The sequence below is a fragment of the Parasteatoda tepidariorum genome, chromosome 5, assembly GCF_982258835.1.
Source record: "Parasteatoda tepidariorum strain Cologne lab strain chromosome 5, Ptep-v5.0, whole genome shotgun sequence".
NCBI lineage: Eukaryota > Metazoa > Arthropoda > Arachnida > Araneae > Theridiidae > Parasteatoda > Parasteatoda tepidariorum.
Window position 1 is genome coordinate 28,818,371 of NC_141759.1, and position 22,405 is coordinate 28,840,775.

A 22,405-nucleotide genomic window follows, 5' to 3' on the forward strand; every position below is an offset into this window, starting at 1 on the left:
GGATGTTCGTTACAGGAATAATTCCCGTGACTCTTTTTGAGACATCCATTCCTTGATAAACTATAGATCAAGTTATCCATATCTCATCCACGTAAGTGCTGCGGCGTATGTGTGTCTGGTTGATGGCTTTAGACTTCCTCTAGATCTTCCCTGGATCATTATGGATGTCAAGTTGACGTCCACCTGACGACCATATAGACCTTCATAGCAGTTGTTTAGGATAACGTATAGTGGACATCCATTTATTTCGTGCTAAATGGAATTAGAAAGAAGTACGTTAGTTTCCGTTTTGATTTTCAAATAGATTAAAAACGCTTAAAATAGGAATTCCGTTCCATATAGTTTAAACTATATGGAACAGAAAACTACTCTGAACATAGTTCTAAAAAAAAAAAATGCATTGTGGAAATTTAAAAAAATATTTTTGACTAGTAAATACGAAAAATTTTAAGAAAGGCCAGAAATCAAAATCCTAGAAAGCATTTTTCCGGGTCGTAAAATTACAAGCTTGTTGGCGCGTTGCCTTGAACTGAAGAGATGTAGCGCATTTACTACAAATCAGATTTAATTCTGAAGGCAAAAACTCCTCTCATTTTGTTTAATTTTTCAACCGTGGTGATTTTTAAAAATAATAGGTAGGTAGATACTTTATACACGTCACACCAGAGCTTCACAATGTGCTATTGACGAACATCCCTGAACTGGGTATGGGAAAGATACCTGAGGATGATCGGAAGACATACCATCGCAATTTTCATTCTCTGCAGAGAGAATGGATTCCCTGTTTTGATAGCTCGATGACCTGCACATGAAGTTGAGCACTTTACGGTAGCTCAGTTTAACGAGGACTGATACCGCACACCTACTTTCCCTTCGCAGGCTGATCAAAGTGGTTATCCACCCGCTTACGGACTGCAGCCAGTGATGATTGACTTCGTTGCTCTGCTGGGAACCGTCTTTTTATGATTAGTCCACTGTGGGACCTAAGAATAATAATCTGAAATGGATCGTCTGATGAAAAGGGGTCGTTTAAAGTTTTTCGAAAACTTTTGAATGCGTCGCGGATCATGGTCATCGGAGGTGTGGGAAATGCTTAAAGTGAGAATGGATGGGTGGTCTAATGTAAACAATAACAAGCGTCCTTAAACCGGAAGAAATTTAGAAAATTTCCGGTGTATCCCTCCGCTTATGTTATGACTACGAGGCGATGTGTGAACAAGCCTAATATTCTATGCAGTTTTGTTATTGTAATTTGGGTTCAAATCTAAACATAATTGTACCAATCATAAGAGCTTTCAGAAATGTATTGATTCTCAGAGGTCGTAAGGCCAAAAAAAATTTTGGAAAGTTAATATCTCATTGTGAATAATTCTTAAGGTTTTCCATGTTTTGTATTTTATCCCTTATTTGGCTACATTTGAATAAAATGTCGCCAAAAATATATTTTTAAGTTAGCCTAATTAGAAAATATTCTAATGATTATAATATTAATATGATAATGCTGAAGTTTAAAGGCTGGAAGAAAGAACTCGGTACATGTGAAATACTGCAAAAGATATGATGCAATAATATGATGGCGCGTTTTTTCAATCTGCGGCGTAAAAAATATCGGAAGCAGTAACCCGGAAGTCTTGAAAGAGCAATTTTACCACTAGCGCCACCACCCTTAGCTTTACACGATCACCCATCCATAACTCTTCAGATAACATGTTTAAGAGTCCCGTAGTGGACTGATCGTTAAGACACGGTTCCCAGCAGATCACCGAAGTCAAGCATCACTGGCTGCGGTCAGTGTGCGGGTGGGTGACCACTTGGATCAGTCTGCGTAGGGACCGAGGGTGTGCGGTATTGGTCCTCGTTAAACTGTGCTACCGTAAAGTGCTCGACTTCGCGCGCAGGTCGTCGGGCTACAGAAGCGGGGGTGCCATCCCCTCCGCAGAGGATCAAAATTGTGATGGCATGTCTTCGGATCATCCTCCGGGGTGTTTCCCAGACCGTCGCCAATAGCCCATTGTGCAGCTCTAGTGCGATGTAAATTAATAACAACAACAACAACATGTTTAAGAATTTACATAAACTACTTTTATATTAATAAAAGTAAACTGGCAATACTTAGTAATTGTTTGTAAACAAGCTAGTTGTGCAGTCGTGCGCTCTACGGTCGTACAAATTAAATACATTTGCAACCATAAAATATGGACATTTGATTATCCTTTTATAAAAAATATAAATAAACACAAGTAACTGAAGAAATCCACTTTATACTTACATTCACGGTATGCCTAAGAGCCTAAGTAGAAGTTTTACTATTACAAAATTGGCTCTCATTTTCCAAGTGTCTAAACAATTGATATTGAAGTTATGAATGTAACATTATTTTGAAATATAGTACTGAAAAGAAAAAATAATAATAATTGAAGTATTCCTGTATTTTTAGTGTCGTAAATATGCGATTTTTAGCTAGTAATTTTTACTTTAAACTATAATGACAATTTGTTTCGTTAGTAATACAGAGCTCATTCTAGGCAGAAAAAAGGGCAGGGTGCAAAAGTTTTAAAAAAGGGCATTATTATGCTAAAAAGGCAATAATTTTACTTTATATTAAAAACACGAATTCTTTACACGTTCTATTAAAAAACATTGTCAATTAGTAAAAGAATTTTTTTTAAAACCTAACTAAGAGTAGCAAAGCAATCATTAATTGCTTATTTTCATTAATAAATTAACATATGTATCGAGTTAATGAGCTAATTAGCTTGGTAATTTATTTAAAATGCATGTATATATTAATAAAATAATAAATGTATGTTTTTAAGTGTCTGTAGTTATGATTAAATAATTAAAATGATTAATAATAATTATGATTTAATGATAGTGGAAGTAACTGCAAACTTTCAAAAACAAGTGCAACAATGAGTTGTGATGGCTATTTTTCCTTTCCCATATAAATCTATGTATTGACAGCAATGACAAACTAAATAAAAAGAGTTAAAAATAAAAGTTTAAGAAATCCATTACAGAGTTTGGGGAAAAAGTAAAGTAGGGTTGAGGAAAGAAAGGGCAAAAAGGGTATGGAGTCTATTACATCAGGGCACTAATTTACTTCAGGGGCAACAGGGTGAATTCTTTTGACTAAAAGGGCAGCAGGGTGCTGCGCCCTGTTTACCCTGCATAGAATGAACTTTGAGTAATAGAAAATAATTTGTAATCACAACACTTCATTGTTGACAACTTTAACTGGGAAAAAGAAAATTATGCTTGCTGTTTGTAGGAAAAATATTTTGTTCTCTATGTCATGATCGCTAATAAAAAGTATTTAACATCGCTAAATTTAATAATTATTACATTTAATGGTTTAAAATGTTTCTGAAATTAAAACTTGCTGCTGTTTAATATTACCTGCTAAATGCTTTTTTTTTCTCTAGACATAGGAGCTATTTAGTTAAAATTAGCCTAGATGCAAAACGTGAAAAGTAAGATCAATATAATAAAAAACCGTTTCACTGCTTAAGTGTGATAGTTAAGAATTAATATTTTTTTTTTAAAAAAGAAATATTGAGTTTAATAAATGTGGAACTAATCATCTGAGAGAGAAGAAAAAGCTTCCACATTTAAGCAGATGACTCATTTCTATTAAAAGTGAAAGTAGTATCATCTGTCTCAGGTTAAAGGATGCATGTATTGTTGGTATTTAATTCATATTGATTTATTAATTATGTTTTTGATTTTCAGTTTATTTGAAAAGGAGAGAAATGGATTTGCTTCCAAAAGATCACAAAGAATTTGGCAATAAAGATTATTGGAATGAATTTTTTTCAAAAAGGCAACATTTTGAATGGTATAAATTTTTTCTTCCGTTTTGTTTATTTTTGGGGGATATTTCCGTATCGTGATCTGTTGCACCAACTACAATCGTAAGGTGCCAAATAGATTTTAAACTTGCAAATTTGCAAGAAAAAGAAAGAAAGAAAAAAAAAAAAACGTGTAGATGTTTGCCGGGCATTTTTGCCAGACATTTTGTGGAAGGTCCGTTTTTTCAAAATTGTGAAAAAAATTACTCATAATTTGTGAATTTAAAATAAAGAGCAGCTAGAAAAGTCACATTCTTACAATCAGGGTCCTCTTTTGTGATTTTATGCAAATAGGGTCCTGTTATTGCAAAAAACTTATTCAAGGAGTTTTTAAATTGTAAAGACATTCAAGATGTGAAATTATAATTAAAAAAAATTAATTTTTGAAAAATAACCAGCAATTGCTGCTACTAAATTAGAGATGCAACATACAAATATTTGGTATTTAGCCTATACTGCTGCTGCAGAATATTGATTTTGGACGAATAAAGGAAGAAACGTCTGCCGAAAATAAAACTTAGTTCGTTTACTTCTGTCTTTCTTCCACCCCTTCCTGGGAAAGGTTTATTCGATTAACAAAACAATAATGAAATAAACAAATTTGTGAAGGGTCCGATAAATAGAAAAATGATTTTGTGAAGGGTCCGTTTTTAAGTTAAAATATTTTGTGAAGGTTCCGTTTTTATGAAAAGATATTTTGTGAAGGGTCTGTTAACGGACCCAAATTGAAGTAATTCATGGACCACTGCCCGGAAAATTCCAAGACTTGGCGATTATTCTGCCACAGATCATAATATGGAAATCTCCCATATTTTTTATGGAGTTTTGTTGTTTCATTTATTTATGTGAATTAAATGTATCATTATTAATGTTAATGTGTTGTTGAATATTTCTACCAACCTGCAGTGAATTAAGGATTTTTTTTGTGCAAATTATCCTTGCTATATAGCTAGAAAACCAAATATCTAATATTAACAGTGTACTTGTTAGTAGGGGAAAAAAAAGTCCTGATATTCTAATAGACATTAAGATAACATTGTGTCCTTGAAATAGCAAAAAGAACTGAATGCATTGGTCATTATAATGGGAGGTTCGCTGTAATGAGAGGCTGCACTAAAGATTATAGACTGTAATTAATGTTATATTTAATGTTATAGTATGTAAAAAATTACTGATTAGTATATATTTAATCTTAAATCTATATCAATGTTTTAGGTATGGAGAATATGACAATTTATGTGAAGTTCTTGACAAATATATCCATGTCAAAGATAAAGTGCTGATTGTTGGGTGTGGTAATTCAAAACTTTCTGCTGACCTTTATGATGTTGGTATTTGTAACACAGTGAGCATTGATATAAGTGCACCCGTTATTAATCAAATGCAAGAGAGATATGGTAAAGATCGTTCAAAAATGCAATTTGAGGTTATGGATGTAATGAATGTAAGTTATTTGTGTATACTGATCTTTTTATTTCAGTTTTATAATTTTACATATTGTTATATTTGAAGTTAATGTTTGAACATATTTATTTATAACTAATACTGAGTGTTTTCGGTTTCTGTGGTTTTACTTATTCTGTTTTCTAACTTTTTTTTCTCTCTCACGACTACTGGGGTTTTCCTAGTTTTGTTTCACACCTTTTTTCCCCATTTTTTGTTAGAACTTTACCTTTTTTATTTCAAATCACTTTTTTTCTTCTCATTCCCATCTGGCAAGTCTTGAAAATGAGTACCTATTTTTGAGTGCTTGAAATTTTTCAACTGTTTTTTCCAACTTGTATATTTTTTAAGTGAATGAAATTTTTAATCAATAACTTTTTTTTTAAAGGAACCCAAAATAACAATGATCTAACATTTTTTTTTTATGAAAATAAAATAATTCTGATTGCATTCAATTTTTTTTTGTTAACTTCTTTTTTGTGAATTTTTATTTTTGCAAATTATCTTGGCTTTATAGATTGTAAAGCTCAAAATTTATTCAGTTTTAATTTTTATTTGGAAATCAATGTTCTGATTCATAAATTTATTTAGATAACTTTCATTAGTAGTAAATTAAATTAAGAGGGCAAAGCAAATCTTACCATATAATTTCTAATATTTCATCTAGTCATGAATAAACACTACAGAGTTGCCTTCAAATGCCATTTAAAATTGCATTTTGAATGTGATTATTATATAGATATGATATTGATATCTAGCTTTTTTTCCTAGTTTGTTTTAGCACAATTTCAATATTTTAAGAAAAAAAGTATATGTTACTCGTGTTACATAAAATTTAACTTTAAAATGTTACATTTAATTTTAATGGTGCATAAAAAACATAAATACCACATTGAGATTAGCATATGCTTAGTAATAAATAATGTAACTAATATCCTTGAACTAAGTTAAAAATTTCAACTTACTGCCTTCACAAATCTATGTAAAAGTGTTTTTGAATTTCAGATTCATTCAAAAAAAAAAAAAAAAAAACTAAAGAGTCTTTTCTGAAATTTAATTCTCATGTTTATTTTATAATATTTTGTCTTTAAATAAAATTCATCTGGTATATTTTTATTTATAAAAAAATTCTTTTTTTTTTTTTGAACTAGATGAAATACGAAAATGAAACATTTGCTGTTGTCCTTGATAAAGGTACTCTTGATGCTCTCATGTTTGATGATACACAACAAACTCATGAAAAAATTGGTAAAATGTTTTGTGAAATTGAAAGAGTTCTACGAAATGGTGGAAGATATATTTGTTTGTCCTTATTGCAAGAACATGTTTTAAATAAATTGTTGGATTGGTGTGTAAACAAGTAAGTTCCCCAAAATTTTGTTTTATTTATTAATTTGCTGTGCTTAATATTTTTTTTTTAAATGTCACATTTCAGCATTTGAAAGCAAATAGCTAATTTGTATTAGACCATTATATCAAAGCTCATACTCTAAGAAAATAACTCTCAGCAGTCCATCAGACTTATCAGTGATCAATTAAACATGTTAGTAATAAATAATCATTTTTGTAAATAGTAAAAAAGGGGCAATTTTTCTCGAGGTAAATCTTTAATATATAACCCAGAGATGATTGTGCTCTAGAAAAAATCTGGATTTATGGATTTTTTTCTAACTGTGATCCGGAAGTTTTCAGAAATCCAAGGTCCAGAAGTTTCAAGAAATCGTCGATCACATTTATGTATAAAAATTCTCGTATTTTTTATTTAGTAATATTAGAACTAGAATTTATACTTGTCATTTCTTTCATTTGTAAATATTTTTTTCTGGTAGAATAATAAATATGATTAGAGATAGAAGTAAACTTATACATAATTATTCATTTAAATTATGCTGCATATAATTTATTTAGAATATCATGTTTTGAAAATATCAGTGATTTAAATTTATAAAGACATTGAATTATAAATTATATTGATACATTTTTGGAATGCGTCAATAATGATTTTTCTCAAGAACTTTTCAGGATTTTTGAGTTGGACTCACAATCACTCCTGATAACCTGCCTAAAAGGAAACATTTCAACCAAATGAAATAGTTCTTATGCAAAAATAAAATAGAAAATATCAGTTAAAAATCATTTGTTGTTTTTTCTTTCTTTGTTACTTTAAGATATGGGTGGCCAACACATGGTATGTATGCTAGTGAGGCATAACAGAACAATAGCATGCAAAAAATTTTTGAAAAATAATAAAACCGTCTTCAGGAGTTTGGTTTAAATCTGCAAAAAACCTATTCATATGCTCTAAGTGAAAGACTATTTTGAAATTGCAAGACTATTTGAAGAAAAGGATATAATCAATTATGTGAAAGCAAGGAGAATTCAATGGCTAGGACACCTTAATAGAGACTGGAGGAAAACAGAGGCACTAAGAAGATATTCAAGGGGCAGTGCCAGGGCCAAAGGAAAAGAGAAAGGCCGGTCAAAAGATGGTTTGACGAGGTGGAAAAAGACCTTAAGACTCTAAAAGTCCGAAACTGGAAACAAAGAGCTAGAGACAGGCGACTTTGGAGGAAAATTGTTGGTGAGGCCATGGTTCAACATGGACTGTAATACCAGAGAGTTAGTTAGTTATGCTCTAAGTGCTCCAAATTACATTGAATACAGAAATTTGTACCAACAAGCAGTTTTCCAAATTTACATAATTTTGACTGTCCATTATGTCATATTTTATTTTCATATATTTGTCACATATTTTCGAGCATAAGTTGATATTATGTAAAGTATTAAGAAGATAATAAAATCATATTATTCAAATGTGACTGATGATATTCACCTAAAACATTTAAAATTTTATTATTTTCAAGAAACAACTTCAATTTAGATTCAATAAAAAACTACAAATTCAGAAACTAATTTTTTAATAATCGTTTAGAATTAAATGTTTCAAGTTTTTCTCTTTTATTTTATAAATTCTCTTATCTAACTGAACCTTTAACAATGTTTAGTAACAATGAAACATTTGCAATTTGAAAAGTTTGCAATTTCATTTTATAGTATTTTTTTAATCTCCACTGGTCAGACATATGTGAAAAAATTTTTGATTGTGAAAAAATTAAAAAAAAAAAAGAATTTTTATTTTTATTTTTGGAAGGTACATGTATTATTTTGTTTCATCAGATTTTTCGCAATTTTTTCTCTTTCAAGTTGGCTACCTTTGGCGGAAGAATTTTTTATAATTTTAAGTGTAAATTTTTTTTTTTGATGAACTAATATGTCTGCACAAATAGCTCATTAATATTCTTTTTTTACAATCCCTGACATTTTATTTTGGAATTAAAAATTTGGACTTATAAAGTAATACTTCAAAATGTTCAAAAGGTTTGTGAAATATAGTCTTAATTTTTATAGTACGACTTTTCAATAAATTATCTAAACAGCAAGGAAATGTCTGTAAATTTTAACTTAAAGAAGCTTGTAAGTGTATCTAATAAAAAACTAATTTTAAAGTTTATTTGTTAGAAATTTATTGAGCCAAACTTATATTTTATACATTTTATTTTTTGTCTCTAGTTCAGAAATCTTTAATCAAAAATCAGTTTCACAAAATCAGTTCACTTTGAAAATCTGTAAATCTCAATTCATGTAGAATTTTTTTTGTTGCTCTTGTTGCACTTAGTCATTTAATTTTATATGAGTAAGATATTTTAAGTTCATTAAAAAATAATTGATGTCCATTGAATCTTAGATCTTGTAAAAAGTTCATATTTTTTGACAATGTATTGAGCTCAAATCTAATTGCAACATATTTCTTAAGGAAATTAAGTATGTCTCTATAGTTATGCATATTCCATTGTGTGTAGTTTTATGTGCTGTTTGTATAATATTTATTAGTTTTTTAATATCTTATTTATAAATAAAATATTTGCAAATAGTGGTTGGCAGTGATTTCATTTCTTGTAAATTTTAATTATTAATATATAAATTTTTAACTAACATAGACTCACGAAAATAAGAAAATATTATATCTTTCTTTATTGTATTTTCTTTTTTGAACCTAATATTTTTTAGCATCTTATAAAAAATATTTTATTCATGCGAGCTTTAAAATAGGTATATTTTGAGATTTGTATTATTTAAGTATTTAAGAGTAATTTGTATTACTTAAGTATTAGTCTCCTTTTTTTCATATATTTATCAAATTATTTAAATGCAAAACTAAAGATTCCTTCCTTTTATAAAGTTGTTTTTCAGTTAATAAAATAAATTGTTTTCCTTTTAATTAATAAATAATAAAATAAATAAAAAAAAATAAAGTTTATGAATTATGTACTTTGTTTTAATTTACTATTATTGTTTTTAATTTGAATAAAAATTATTTCCCTTTCATGATTTTAATTTAATATTATAGTTTTTAATTTGAATAAAAATTATTTCCCTTTAATGATAATTACATTTTAAATAAAAACTTGTATATTTTTTGAGATTTTCATTACATTGCTTCCAGCGTTTATTTGATTATAAAGTTTAAATAAAATTAAAAAATTTCATGTTGAATTATTATTATATTACTAAATGTTTTTTTCAGAGGGTGGCTTTTAAGACTTCATCGATGTTTAAAAGCTGAAGTAAAGCATGAAAATTCTTTGTCTTTTCCAATTTTTGCTGTTATTTTAACCAAATTAAAGAAAATTACTGGTGCTCCTCTGGTAAATATATAATATGAATACAATAAATTATATTTTCAGTCTAATACGTATTTATTAAGATTAATCCATTTTGTACAATTTTTACTACATTAGTGCCATTTGTAAATTAAAATTAAAAAAAATTTGCTAGTAGAATTGTGAAAAGTTTTTCTGGAAAATCCTAGTCAGTAAAAAAAAAAAAAAAAAAAAAAAAATTAAGGTTCTTGTTTTTGAATTTCAGATTTTTGATCTTATATAATTTTTTTAAAAACATTTGACTGTTTCCGTACTTTTTGAACATCCTGTATACTGTAAGATCAAAATGTTAAAATCAAAAGTGAAGTAATGAAGCAAATCTTTTTTTTTTTTTTTCAAATTAATTATTGTACACTTGTTTCCATTTGTAAAAGTGTTATTTAACTTAAAACTTTTAATTTTTCTTATATTATTTTATATGAAGTATTCAGCTGAAATTATATGTATATTTTAAAGGTTTTAGAGATTGTTCATGATGGGAATGCAACTCCAAAGCGTTATTCTTCTAAAGTAGATATTTTTGATTATGTCAAGTCTGTTCAACATTATGCATTTTTAAAGTATTATTTAAGTAAAAAGTAAGTTATTTTCATACCTGAAAATTGTAATATATTATTAAAAATTTTAATAATTCTAGTTTTAAAATTTAATTTTTGAAAAATTAAGGCCAGAATATATTTTAAAAACTTATTAATGCTATTAAAATTTTTAGATATCATTTTTTACCTAAATCATTCATTTCTTCTTTTATTTTAAAATTTTATGTGATGTTTAGAAAAAGCAGTATTTTCTAAATTTATCTGTGTTCTATAATATGAAATTATTCATAATCCACTTTTATCCTTATTTTCGTTTAATGTGGACTAGTGAAAAAATTAAAGTTAACCATTGTATGCAAAATCATTATTTTCCATAGTGCAGTTTTTACAAAAATGCACTTCTCCTCTTTGAACTCTCATATTTCTTTTCGAGAAAAAAAAGTTGAAAAACTTAATATAATCCTTTAAACATGTACAATAAACACGCTTAATAACTTTCATGCAACTCTTGATGCTGGCGACTTTTTTATATTCTAAACATAAAAATGTAAAGTTGGAGTTCCAACAATCATTACAGTTAAAAAGGAATTTTGTGGATAGATTATATTTACACATCTTACAATCAAAATAAGGAGAGACAAGACGAAAGAAATTAAGTATTTTAAAATTGAGTGTTTATAAATTATTTTTTTTAATAAAAAGATTTTATTTCCTCCATGAAATTATATGAACTGAATTATATGAAAATTATTTCCTTATTTAGAAGTAACTAATTAATATTTTAGAATATTTTATTTAGAATATTTTTGTGTCCTTTTATTCACTGAAATGGGTTCAATTGAACTAGTTACTGAATTTTAAGTATTTCTTAAACTCCTTCAATTTTATTATAATAGTTTTGAAAAACAGGGTGGCCACAGAACAGGAAAAATATGAAAAAAATTAGAGAAAAGCCAGGAAATTAAATTAAAATAGCCAAAAAGTCTGGAAAATTGAATCAATTTAAGTTTGAGGTAATTTCAAGATTTTTTCCTAAAAAAATTGATCTTGTAAAATTTTTTTATAATTAATGCAATTTTAATAGCAAGTATAAATGTTTTGTAATATGCATAAAAACAAGGTATAACTAAAAATGCTAATAATAAAATATATGGAAACAATATGGAAATAATGGACTTTTCCTTCTGAAGTAGTTCCATAATTGTCAATATCCACACATATGTTAAATTTCTTCTTTCAAGTCATAAAATTTGTATCATAATTAGTTGCGGCATTTTTAATCTAAATGTTTAACTCTACTCAAAATTTTAAGCTCAAATACGTTTCAAAACAAACTATTTTAAGATCTTTACTGAATAGAATGTTATGCTTTTTTACTTCAAGCCTAAAAAGAACATGTTTGTTTACATTTTCCAGTGAAATATTAATCACAAGTATATTAAAGGAACATGAATTATTAAAATTGGAAAACAGTACAGTTATCAATCTGTAACTTACAAAGCCTTCACAAAGGTGGTTACACAGTATTTCCAATATGCAAAAATACTTTTGTTATATTTGTAGAGAAATATTCATTATCGTTTAACAGATTTTTTTCTCAACTTGTTTTTGGCTTTTAGCTTACAAAGTTTTTAATTCAAGCATACAATACTTTTAGAACACTTTGTAATTCATAACATAAACACTGCATTAAAATTTGGGGTCCCGCAGTGGACTGATCGTTAAGACACGGTTCCCAGCAGATCACCGAAGTCAAGCATCACTGGCTGCGGTCAGTGTGCGAGTGGGTGACCCACTTGGATCAGTCTGCGTAGGGACCGAGGGTGTGCGGTATTGGTCCTCGTTAAACTGTGCTACCGTAAAGTGCTCGACTTCGCGTGCAGGTCGTCGGGCTACCGAAGCGGGGGTGCCATCCCCTCCGCAGAGGATCAAAATTGTGATGGCAAGTCTTCGGATCATCCTCTGGGATGTTTCCCAGACCGTCGCCAATAGCCCATCGTGCAGCTCTAGTGCGACGTAAATTAACAACAACAACAACAGCATTAAAATTTGAAAATAAACAGTTTATAAATATGTAATGTAAGAGCAATGCAATAAATAATTTATAACCTCACATGCATGGAAGATGAATATAAAATTGAGATTTTGTGCTTTACAATTATAAAGTTTTTAGATAAATTTTGGAAAATTTAATTTTAAGAACATATTTTATCTCTAGGAAAGTAATTGATGATGATATTTGCCTAGAGCTTTGTTCTCCTGACACTGACAAAATTAAATATAGAATGTTTGTTGTAGACAGAGAAGGAGAATCAAGTTTAAAGTTTGCAATTTTTATTGTACCACAAGGAAGGTAAGTTTATTTTCTAAAAGTTATACACTATTTAATCCAAAGTATTTATGAATAAAGTGAAAATAAGAAGTAAAGCAAATAAAAAATGATTACTTATGTTTGAAATACGCGTATCATAATATATTAAAAATATTGGGTTTTTTAAAAATCATGCGCAATTGAAAGCTAATATCGCGAAAAAGAAAGCGTTCGAGATAGATTTAAAATATAATCAGTGCAAATTGAGAGTGTCAAAAACTGATGATTCAAATGTGCAATTCAAAGTTTTTGACATTTTTTAAAATTTTTTCCCATTGTATTCAGAAGCTCCTGCAGCTCGCAGGTTATGCACCCCTATTAGGTATCAGAAATAAATATTAAAAGCTTTATGAAGGAAAACAATAATAAAATGTTATGATAAACATAAATTATCTTTAAAAAAAGAATTGTTTTCTCAATAATTCATCCCAAGCCGTTGCAAGGTATTATTTTATTGAATTCGATATTAAGTTAATTACAGCAAAACTGAAATTTAATAAAGAATGAAGTTATTAATCTCTATTTAAGAAATGATTCAATACTCTTGAATTAATTTTTCACCTGAATTGAAACTTCTTCAAAGTTTTTGAAATATCTTGGTTTTGGACTAAAAAAAATTTCATCTTTTCACATTTTTCTTAAATTTTTGTGTTGCAATTGTATTTTAAGTTGAAATTATAAATCGATAAATTTTTGTATCTTCTTTTTAAAAGAGTGGTATGCTATTAAAAAGAATTTCAATGACTATTTAACCCTCTGAGCATGAATCTTTTTGTTTTCTGAACTTTGAGCTGAAGACTTTCCTCCAAGGAAAAACCAGTTTTAGCTATTTTATTCAACGAGAAAATAGTATGTAGCAAAGAAATATCAGAACAATTGCCTCCAGAGGCGTAACACTTAGAGGGAAGTGAAATGAATTGTTTCAGTGACAGTGTATATTAAGTTAGTTACAGCAAAACTAAAATTGTATAAAGAAAGTAGTTATTAATCTCTATTTAAGAAACAATTCAATTCACTTGAATTATTATATTTAAATTCTTAATAAATTAAATTCTTAAAATGTCCTGAAAGAATTATTTTTGGGATAAAAAAAACTGCCTCTTTTTACAATTTTTTTAAAATTTGTGTTACAATTGTATTTTGAGTTAAATACATTGAGTTCGAATAGTAAAAAAAAGAAAAAACTATAAATTGATACATTTATGTATCTTCTTTCAAAACAGTGTTATGCCATTAAAAAGAATTCTGATGATTATTTAACCCTCTGAGCATGAGTCTGGCCATTTTCCGAATTTTGAGCTGAAGACTTTCTTGCTTGGAACAACCGGTTTTACCTATGTTATTCAATAGTATGAATAACATAGAATATAGAGAAAATAGTATCAGCAGGGAATATCAGTACAATTTCATTCAGAGGCTTAACACTTAGAGGGAAGTGAAATGAAATGATTTGTTTCAGTGACACTTATTAGAAAATATTTATAAGATGAGTTGAGAATTAATTTAAATTTGTAGGGAAATCGAATGGTTGTTTTCTACACCTCAAGGAAGGCAAGAATTAGCTGCTAGCGCAGACTGTGAGCGTTTAGTTGTTGTCCATTTACAGAGAGATCATGTTTACAACAGTTTAGATGAAGTTAAAAGTGACTTATCTGAAAAAGTTTTAGAACTTGCCCCATTATCATTCAAATCACAGGTATTGTATAGAATTTAATTAATTACATAGAATATTAACAATTCTTTATCTACTACAAATTTTTAGTTTCGCTGCTTTTTCTTGAAGTCTAACAATTAAATTTGTGAGACATTTCATAGAAACCAGCATTTATGCACATTCTATTAAATGGGCTTTGGTAAGATACTCATAAAGCCTCAATTAAAAACACCAGTCAAGTGGCGGGCCCCAACTTTATCAAAATTTTATATAGGACTCTCTTATGTTTGAAGGAACATTAAATATTGCTGTCAGATTTTTATCAAATTGTACAAAACAAAAGTATTGAATTACAAATCAAAGTACAAAGTAGATTTTTACCTGAGAATTAATTTTTTTTGCACCTTTAGTATATTAAATTTCACTGAAATAAAGAAATTAGTTGGTAACCGATGGTTTCAATCAATAGTTTTAAGTTCTTTTTACTGAACAGAATTCTTAGAGGCGCATTAAAAACAAACAAGCAAATGAAATATTATGAATTTTAATGGATATAATAATATGAATAAAAAGAGTTTAATTTTCTCAATTCATTAAAATTTTCAATGTCGACTTTTTTTTTAGTTTTCAATATCTGATATTCAATCTGATCTGAATGCATAATGAAATTCATGTTATTTTGTTATACCCGCATATCTTAATTTAAATTTTATAACAGATAATTTAACTTTTCATTCATTTGAAATTTATAGATATTATTATTCACCTTTATCAATTTACACTGACAATCAAGCTCATTTATTCATAATATTATCTATTAAAATTTGCTATTGCTATGATTATTAAATGCATAGATTGTATATATAGATACAAACGAGTTTGACTGTATATGTACATAAAGTTAATGTCTGAAAGCACCATTAACGGATGTAACCGACTGAGTTGAGGAAAAGTTGTTTTTAAGTTAATTAATTTCCTATTTTTACTAATAAATTTTTATACTAAATAATTTATACATTTTTTATTCATTTTCTTTTACACTCTTTTTATTCATTTTTCGGAGGTTCTTTATTGATACTTATTTCTAAAAGGTCGATTATCTTAATATCTCTCTCAATATATATAGACACGCACATACATAGATATATACAATCACATATATTGCGAGCTCTAGTTTAAGGTGGTGTAAAAAAAAAAATTTAAAATATGGTCTGTTTAATTTTAAAAAACCCTATTTTCTGGGAATTTCATTCAGCTAAATTAGAAATCCTAAGATTTCCAAGTGCTTTCCTCATAAAAACAACTTTGCATCTTTCGAGGGCAAGACCTTGTAATGTTCTCTTCACTAAATCACAGTTTGTTCTTGACTCACCTTGTGCAGTTGCAGACTACCTCATGTATTAGGTAAATTCCATCTGTTCCTGCCTTTTGCTCGTTTTAAATGAGTTAGTCTATCCATACATAGTTAATTACTTTGTCATCAGCATTATTCTGTGCATGGTCACATGTTTTTTTTATGGCATTGCAAGCAGAGATACCAAATGTTCAGAGAAACGCACATTTTTAAATTTTATTTTCGAAGATTTAGAATGTTTCAACCTTTCATTTAGCTTACCCAGTGTTAAGTCAATTTTTATAAAATTTTAAATTTTTAAAGCTGAATTATTTCAATAAAATTAAAAAAATAGTAAATAAGAATATTTTTCCTTTCAATTTTAGCGTTTGGAATTTTTCCTATTTCATTTAATGTCAAACTAATAAGGTTTCTATTAATTATTTTCTTTAATTAGAGTAGTTTTTTTTAACCATGTGCTCTGCAGATAACTTTCAGAATTTTTCCATGTTGTCGGTCAGTATAGAGATTTCTGTTAGTGGGATACTGTGTATTCATTATAAAATTGTTTTAACAAATTTTTTTTCCACAAAAAACATTGTTTTTTATTACGTATGTTTTTTTCCCTTAAACTTTATAAAAGATTTAATTATATCAGAATGGGTATTGAATCTTCGCAATCAAGATGTTTTTTTTCTTCTTTGTATTGTTGTGTCTTGCTAGTGTATTCATATTTTGTATTCTCAAATTTAATATTATATTAAATTTGAAATCATATTAGTTTAATTTAAATTCATATTAGTTTAATATATCTTTGTTCAATATTTTAACCGGGTTCAAATCTCAACAATGGCTGGGTGATATGAATTCTGCACCCGTCTTGCACCAACCACAATGCTGGCATGAAATATCCTCAGTAATTGATGGATCTTGAGTTAGAGTCTCCTTACCATCAGGCTAACCGTGGGAGGTTTTCCTCTCCATGTAACACAAATGCAGGTTTCCAACAAAAAGTCCTTCACGAAGGCAAATTTTTCCCAATACTTGATCCAGGAGTTTCCTTGTCTTCTGGTTTGGGTTAAAAAATACAAGGCTACAAAGTTGAATATTAGTAGTCGTAAACCCAAAATCGGGTCAGCTGTTCAACAAAGATTATAAAATAAAATATAAATCAAAAGATATTCTAAAACTCATTTTTCTTTAATAGCTTAAGTCAGCAAGATCCTTTGATTTGTTTTGAAACCAATGTTTGGCCTGTAATTTCTGATGCCTGAAACAAATGCCCTCATAATGTTCTGTGTTGTCGATAATTGTTGCTAATATTTTTGATAGGTTGCCTCAGTGGATTGCATTGCAGGCATTTCTAATTATAAACTAGTTTTCTGTAGAAAAAAAACGTTGTTTGTCTAATTGACTGAAATTTTAAACATTACACTGATCATATTCTAATTCCATATTTTCTAATATTTTATCTGTATTTCTAGGTACCGATATTGTCATTAGGTGATGATGTTGGACAAAGAGAAATAAAATATAAAGGAACAAGTGAATTAAGTGGTGAATTTGTGGTAGAGGATGTGCAGTCTGATAATAATGAATTGTATCGAAGACTTGTGTTCCTTAGTAATCCATATTTAGTTCAATCTGAAGCAAAACTAATCATGAGTAAGCTTTATTAAATTTTTCAAAATTCTTACTTAATTCTGTTTTACTTAGTAAACTTTTATATTTATAATATAATTTTTTTTTCTAGGTACAATTAAGAAAAAGAAGAAAAAAGTAACTAATCTTCAAGTAGATTTAGATTTTCTTGCATGTGATCATCATGTCGCTATAATTTCTGGATTTGCTTTTCTGGAGTCTCATATGTTCAGTAGGTAGATTTCAACAAGAAATAAAGGGAAGTCTAATAGATTGAAGAGTGCAGCTAATTATTTCATAAAATTAAAACTTTCAATTTTCATTGTTATCATTATTGTTGCAAAAGAAAAAAAAAACTATTAGTCAGACAATGACTTTAGCTAAAGCTTATATGCTAGATAAAAGATTAACTTTATTTATTTATTTTTTTTAAATTGGTGCTTGTCTTTTACAGAGGGCAGTTTAGCTTTATATTAAGAGAACAGTTTAGCTTTCTGCAGTAATTTGACTGTTTTTTTTAAAAAAAAAAAAAAAAAAGTGCTTATGATTGTTTAATGTTAAATTATGCTAAATCTTTTCAGAAAGCAGCAAGCAAATATTTTGTGAACACAGCACAGACAACAGTGCCATTTCTGGAAAACTTTTATTGTGCTTTATTAACAAATTGTTTTTGCTAATTAAGATTTTACTAACAAATAATTTTGATAATTGAAAATTTTCAATACATAAAATTAGTTATATTGTTCACATAAGAATATTGTGTAATTTTTTATTTTTATATGGCACTTAAAATCCAGCTTCATTCTTATTAGTTGAATTATTAATAAAGAGCTCTTGAGTAAAATAATAATTTAATTTCATTTTAATAATATGTTTTGGAAATGTCAAATCAAGGTTGGAAATAACACAAGTGTTTGAAATTAAATTTTGTACATACATTTTTATAGCCATCAAACTATGTTGAATGGCTATAAAAATATCAAATTTATCTTAATACGAAATAAATGTTACTTGCCAATTAAATAATTTTTTTAAGCAAACAAAGAATAACTTTTGTTCTTTTAAATTTTATTACAGATCCTCGTGTTTTGCTGATTGGACTAGGTGGCGGAGCTTTAGCCATGTATTTACATAAGCATTTTCCAAATGTAAGTTACATTAAAAAAATATAGATTTAAAGTTTATATTCTAATTTATACAAAAAAGTAATTTATATAAGCAAATAAAAAGTGTTATTAATTCAACTCAATTTAAGCTTACGTCTCTTAGTCATTAGTATAGTTTGTTTTATGAAGTATTATAAACTGTAAATGGTTGAAAAGATTGTATAGTAAAATCTGTCTAAATCTGACTCTGTTTGACCCCGGAGTGATACGGAGGATGTACCACCATTCCAGGGGAGTTACAAAGTCTCAGTAGTTTTTAATAAAATAAATTTTGTTTACTTATTTTCATAAATATGCTAGTAAAACAGCCATTAATAAGGTCTCAAAAGTATATACATAAACAGGGCCAGGTGCGCCCTTCCCCTGTGAATATTTTCTCACTTGTTGACCAATATAATACTTTTTAGCAAATTATTCTAAATTTCATTCATTATCTTGAAATTAATTCTGTGGGGGAAATAATTTTGGTATTTGTTCACTGCAGATGCAAAATAAGTTATAAACTTGAACTTGCTTTATAATTCCCTTATTTGATAAAGATGTTTTAATTATAAATGAATGTGAATTTTTTTAAAGTTTATGAATAAATCATTCATTAATGTTGTCTAAGTTTGTTAAAATAATTGAAATTTAACCCTTTTTAGTTCAAAATTATTAGTGTATAGAGAGTATAATTTGTAAGTGAAGTACTATGTATTTTAGGCATTTATTGAAGCAGTTGAATTAGATCCTTGTATTCTGGAAGTGGCTAAAAAGTGTTTTGATTTATCAACCAATGAGAAATTAGTAGTAAATATTGAAGATGGAATCAATTTTATCGAAGAAGCATCAAAAAAAGGTGAGATTTAGTTTCCTTTTTTAATAATATAATATTAGTACTTTCAGATTAAAATATTTAATCTTCATATTAGATACAAACAAAATGAAATTTTGCAATGTATTTACTTTTATTTTAATTTCTGTATTTGAACATTTTTTATATTTATTTTATGTAGGGTCCAAGTACGATGTTGTGATTTTAGATGTAGATAATAAAGATTCTGCATTAGGTATAAGTAGCCCTCCAGTGACATTTTTAGAGACTACAGCATTACACAATATTTCAAAAATTACAGCTGATGCAGGTTTGTTTGGATTTTAATGAAATATGTAACTTGTGAATAGCTTTAATCACATATATATTTTTTTCTATTTTGATTTAATAACCAAAATTTTTTAATTATATGGCACCAATAGGCTACCCATATATTTATTACAAAAAAGCCTAGTTTTTAAAAATTATTATTAATCTGCCTTATGCAAGTACCAAAGCATAGATTACTCACCCAATAATTCTAATGGTATTCAACACTTAGTTACAGCGATTAATTTTAAAATTTGATTGCACAGCCACAATTGCACTTAAACAATAAATAAATAAGAAAAGAAAAAAAAAACAATATTTTAATCTGTTTTTTTTTATACCTTTTATGACTTCAGATTCTATCTATTCCTGTTAACAGGGATGAGAGTAGTCAGAACGTAAAAAAGAGGAAATCCAAGAATATATATATATATATATAAACAAAAATATATGAAACTCTACATCGAATTTAAAAAATGCGAAAATACAAATCATGATGCGTAATTTTTAGATCAAGACGCATAATTTTAAAATCGCGCGATATTACAACCGCAAAAACGAATCACGACATTGGATTTTAAGCTCGCGTAGCTACATAGGGTTTTAAAAGCTCGTAAATATAAATCGCGATATTGCTTTCTTAAGTCTCGTAGATAAGAATCGCAATGTACAATATTTAAATGGCCTGAATAAGAATCGCAACGTTCAACTTTTAAATCAGGTAAATACAAAAATCGATGATTGATATTAAAATCGCGTAAATAAAAATCGAGATATTTGCAAAGTCTGGACTTGGGATTTCTAAAAGGCTTGTTTGAATTGTTTTTTGTTTACACAATAAATAAAAATTTACAAGATTAATTGAATGAGCAAATAAATATTTTCACCGCAAATCCACCTCTATTTTTTTTTCGCTTTTTTTGTTTGCTTTCACTCCAGAATACAAGAAGCAGCGACGTCTAAATTACGAAAATACGAGCTATCCCGGCGACGAATAAAAAATACAGAAAATCTTATTTTCTGTGTGTGAAATCGGAGAAAATAGCTAATATAAGTAAACATGCGAAAGGGTTAGCAGCTAGGACGTAGTTTGAATTTTCTGTTTTTCTTTGAAAATCGTAAATAAATATAATTATTTGACTTCAACGACTGAATTTTTTTTAAAAAAAAACGGGATATTTATAAATAAATAAAAAAAATTAAAAAAGACGAAACTTTTAGAGAATTTGATAAAAAGAATTTTTGATAAAAAGGCTGAAATTCGAGAGACAAAAGCGAAAAAAATCTCATCCCTGTATAAAGGTCAACCAGTTTTATCCCAAGGAAATGAATTTTAGAGAAACTTCAGAGGGAGGAATGAGGACTTCAATAATTTCGCTCCGCGGAAAATTCAATTCCTCATAAAATATTTTAACTTGCGCAAAAACAAATTTCAGCGGAAATTAGCGGAAAAATCTGAGAAAAAGCGGAAATCCGCGGAAGAATCTCATCCATGTGTTAAGAAAAAAGAACTCATTATTGTGGATAATGTGATCGATTCCACTGAGTTTTGTGTTTCAACCTGTTAGTATTAGTTAATTGCTCCTTAGTTAAAATAAAGGTTCAATACAGATAAGCGATGTTGCACAAGCAAATGGCTTAATTTAAGTATCAGCTATGCAAAAATGTAAAGTAAGCAGTATTGTTCCGATTTTGCCTAATTTCTCATCGTAAATTGCAATAAGTTCAAATGAAAAAATAATGAAAAATTGATAACATACATAAATGTAATTGTCAGCATTATTAGAGTGTTTTTTATAACTTAATAATTCTATGTTTCAGTATATAGAGTCTAAAATTTGGTTTTTTGATACAGTATATGGAGTGAATAATATGGTTTTATGTTAGAGTTATGTAACCCATATTTTGCACCTAAAATTAACAAACCATTTGCTGACTTCAAAGACTTAGCGAAATACTATATTTTTACGTGAAATTAAAAACATAGTTATTTATGATTTCATAAAGCCACTGGATCCTGAAAATTATGAATTTTTTCTAGATTTCTGCTTACCAGTAATTTATTTCTTTATGCACATTATAGAACTACTGGTATCAAATTCAATTTCAAAGTAGTTCACAATGTCTTTAGGGTTGGTTGTATAATTTGAATTATAATCTTGCAATGATAATTCTTAACACATTTTCTGTTTCAGGCATCGTAATAGTAAATCTTGCTTGTCGGAATGCTGATCTTCGTAAAGAGGCATATGCAAAGTTAAAAAGTATTTTCAAGTTCATGTATTCAAGAAAAATACCAGCTGAAGTGAATGAGGTGGTGTATTTATTGAATTCAAGTCATTCTTCTGAAAATGTTAAAGAACAATATTCAAAATTATCTTCATATCTAGACGAATCTACAAAGTATCCTAATGTATTCGATCTTACTGATTTTGAATCTTGTTTGAATGAAATTACGTAAATAAATAAAATTTTTTTATTGATTTATCTACCACTGGACTATATTTTGTTAATTCTAAGGTCACTAAATTTAAAATTCATAGAATTCTGAAATCTAATAATG

General features: G+C 28.0%; 1 protein-coding gene across 1 annotated transcript; it reads left to right on the forward strand.

The window, feature by feature from the left end:
* The first annotated feature begins 1,935 nt into the window (after positions 1–1,935).
* LOC107448189 (eEF1A lysine and N-terminal methyltransferase) lies at positions 1,936–22,333 on the forward strand. Its single transcript, XM_016063303.5, has 14 exons — positions 1,936–2,276; positions 3,733–3,838; positions 5,067–5,295; positions 6,446–6,654; positions 9,880–10,000; positions 10,472–10,593; positions 12,773–12,907; positions 14,441–14,621; positions 17,397–17,577; positions 17,666–17,785; positions 18,631–18,701; positions 19,422–19,557; positions 19,715–19,843; positions 22,038–22,333. Exons 2-14 carry the CDS (start codon positions 3,753–3,755, stop codon positions 22,301–22,303), a joined length of 1,986 nt encoding a protein of 661 aa, XP_015918789.3. The 5' UTR covers positions 1,936–2,276; positions 3,733–3,752; the 3' UTR covers positions 22,304–22,333.
* The last annotated feature ends 72 nt before the right edge of the window (positions 22,334–22,405 follow it).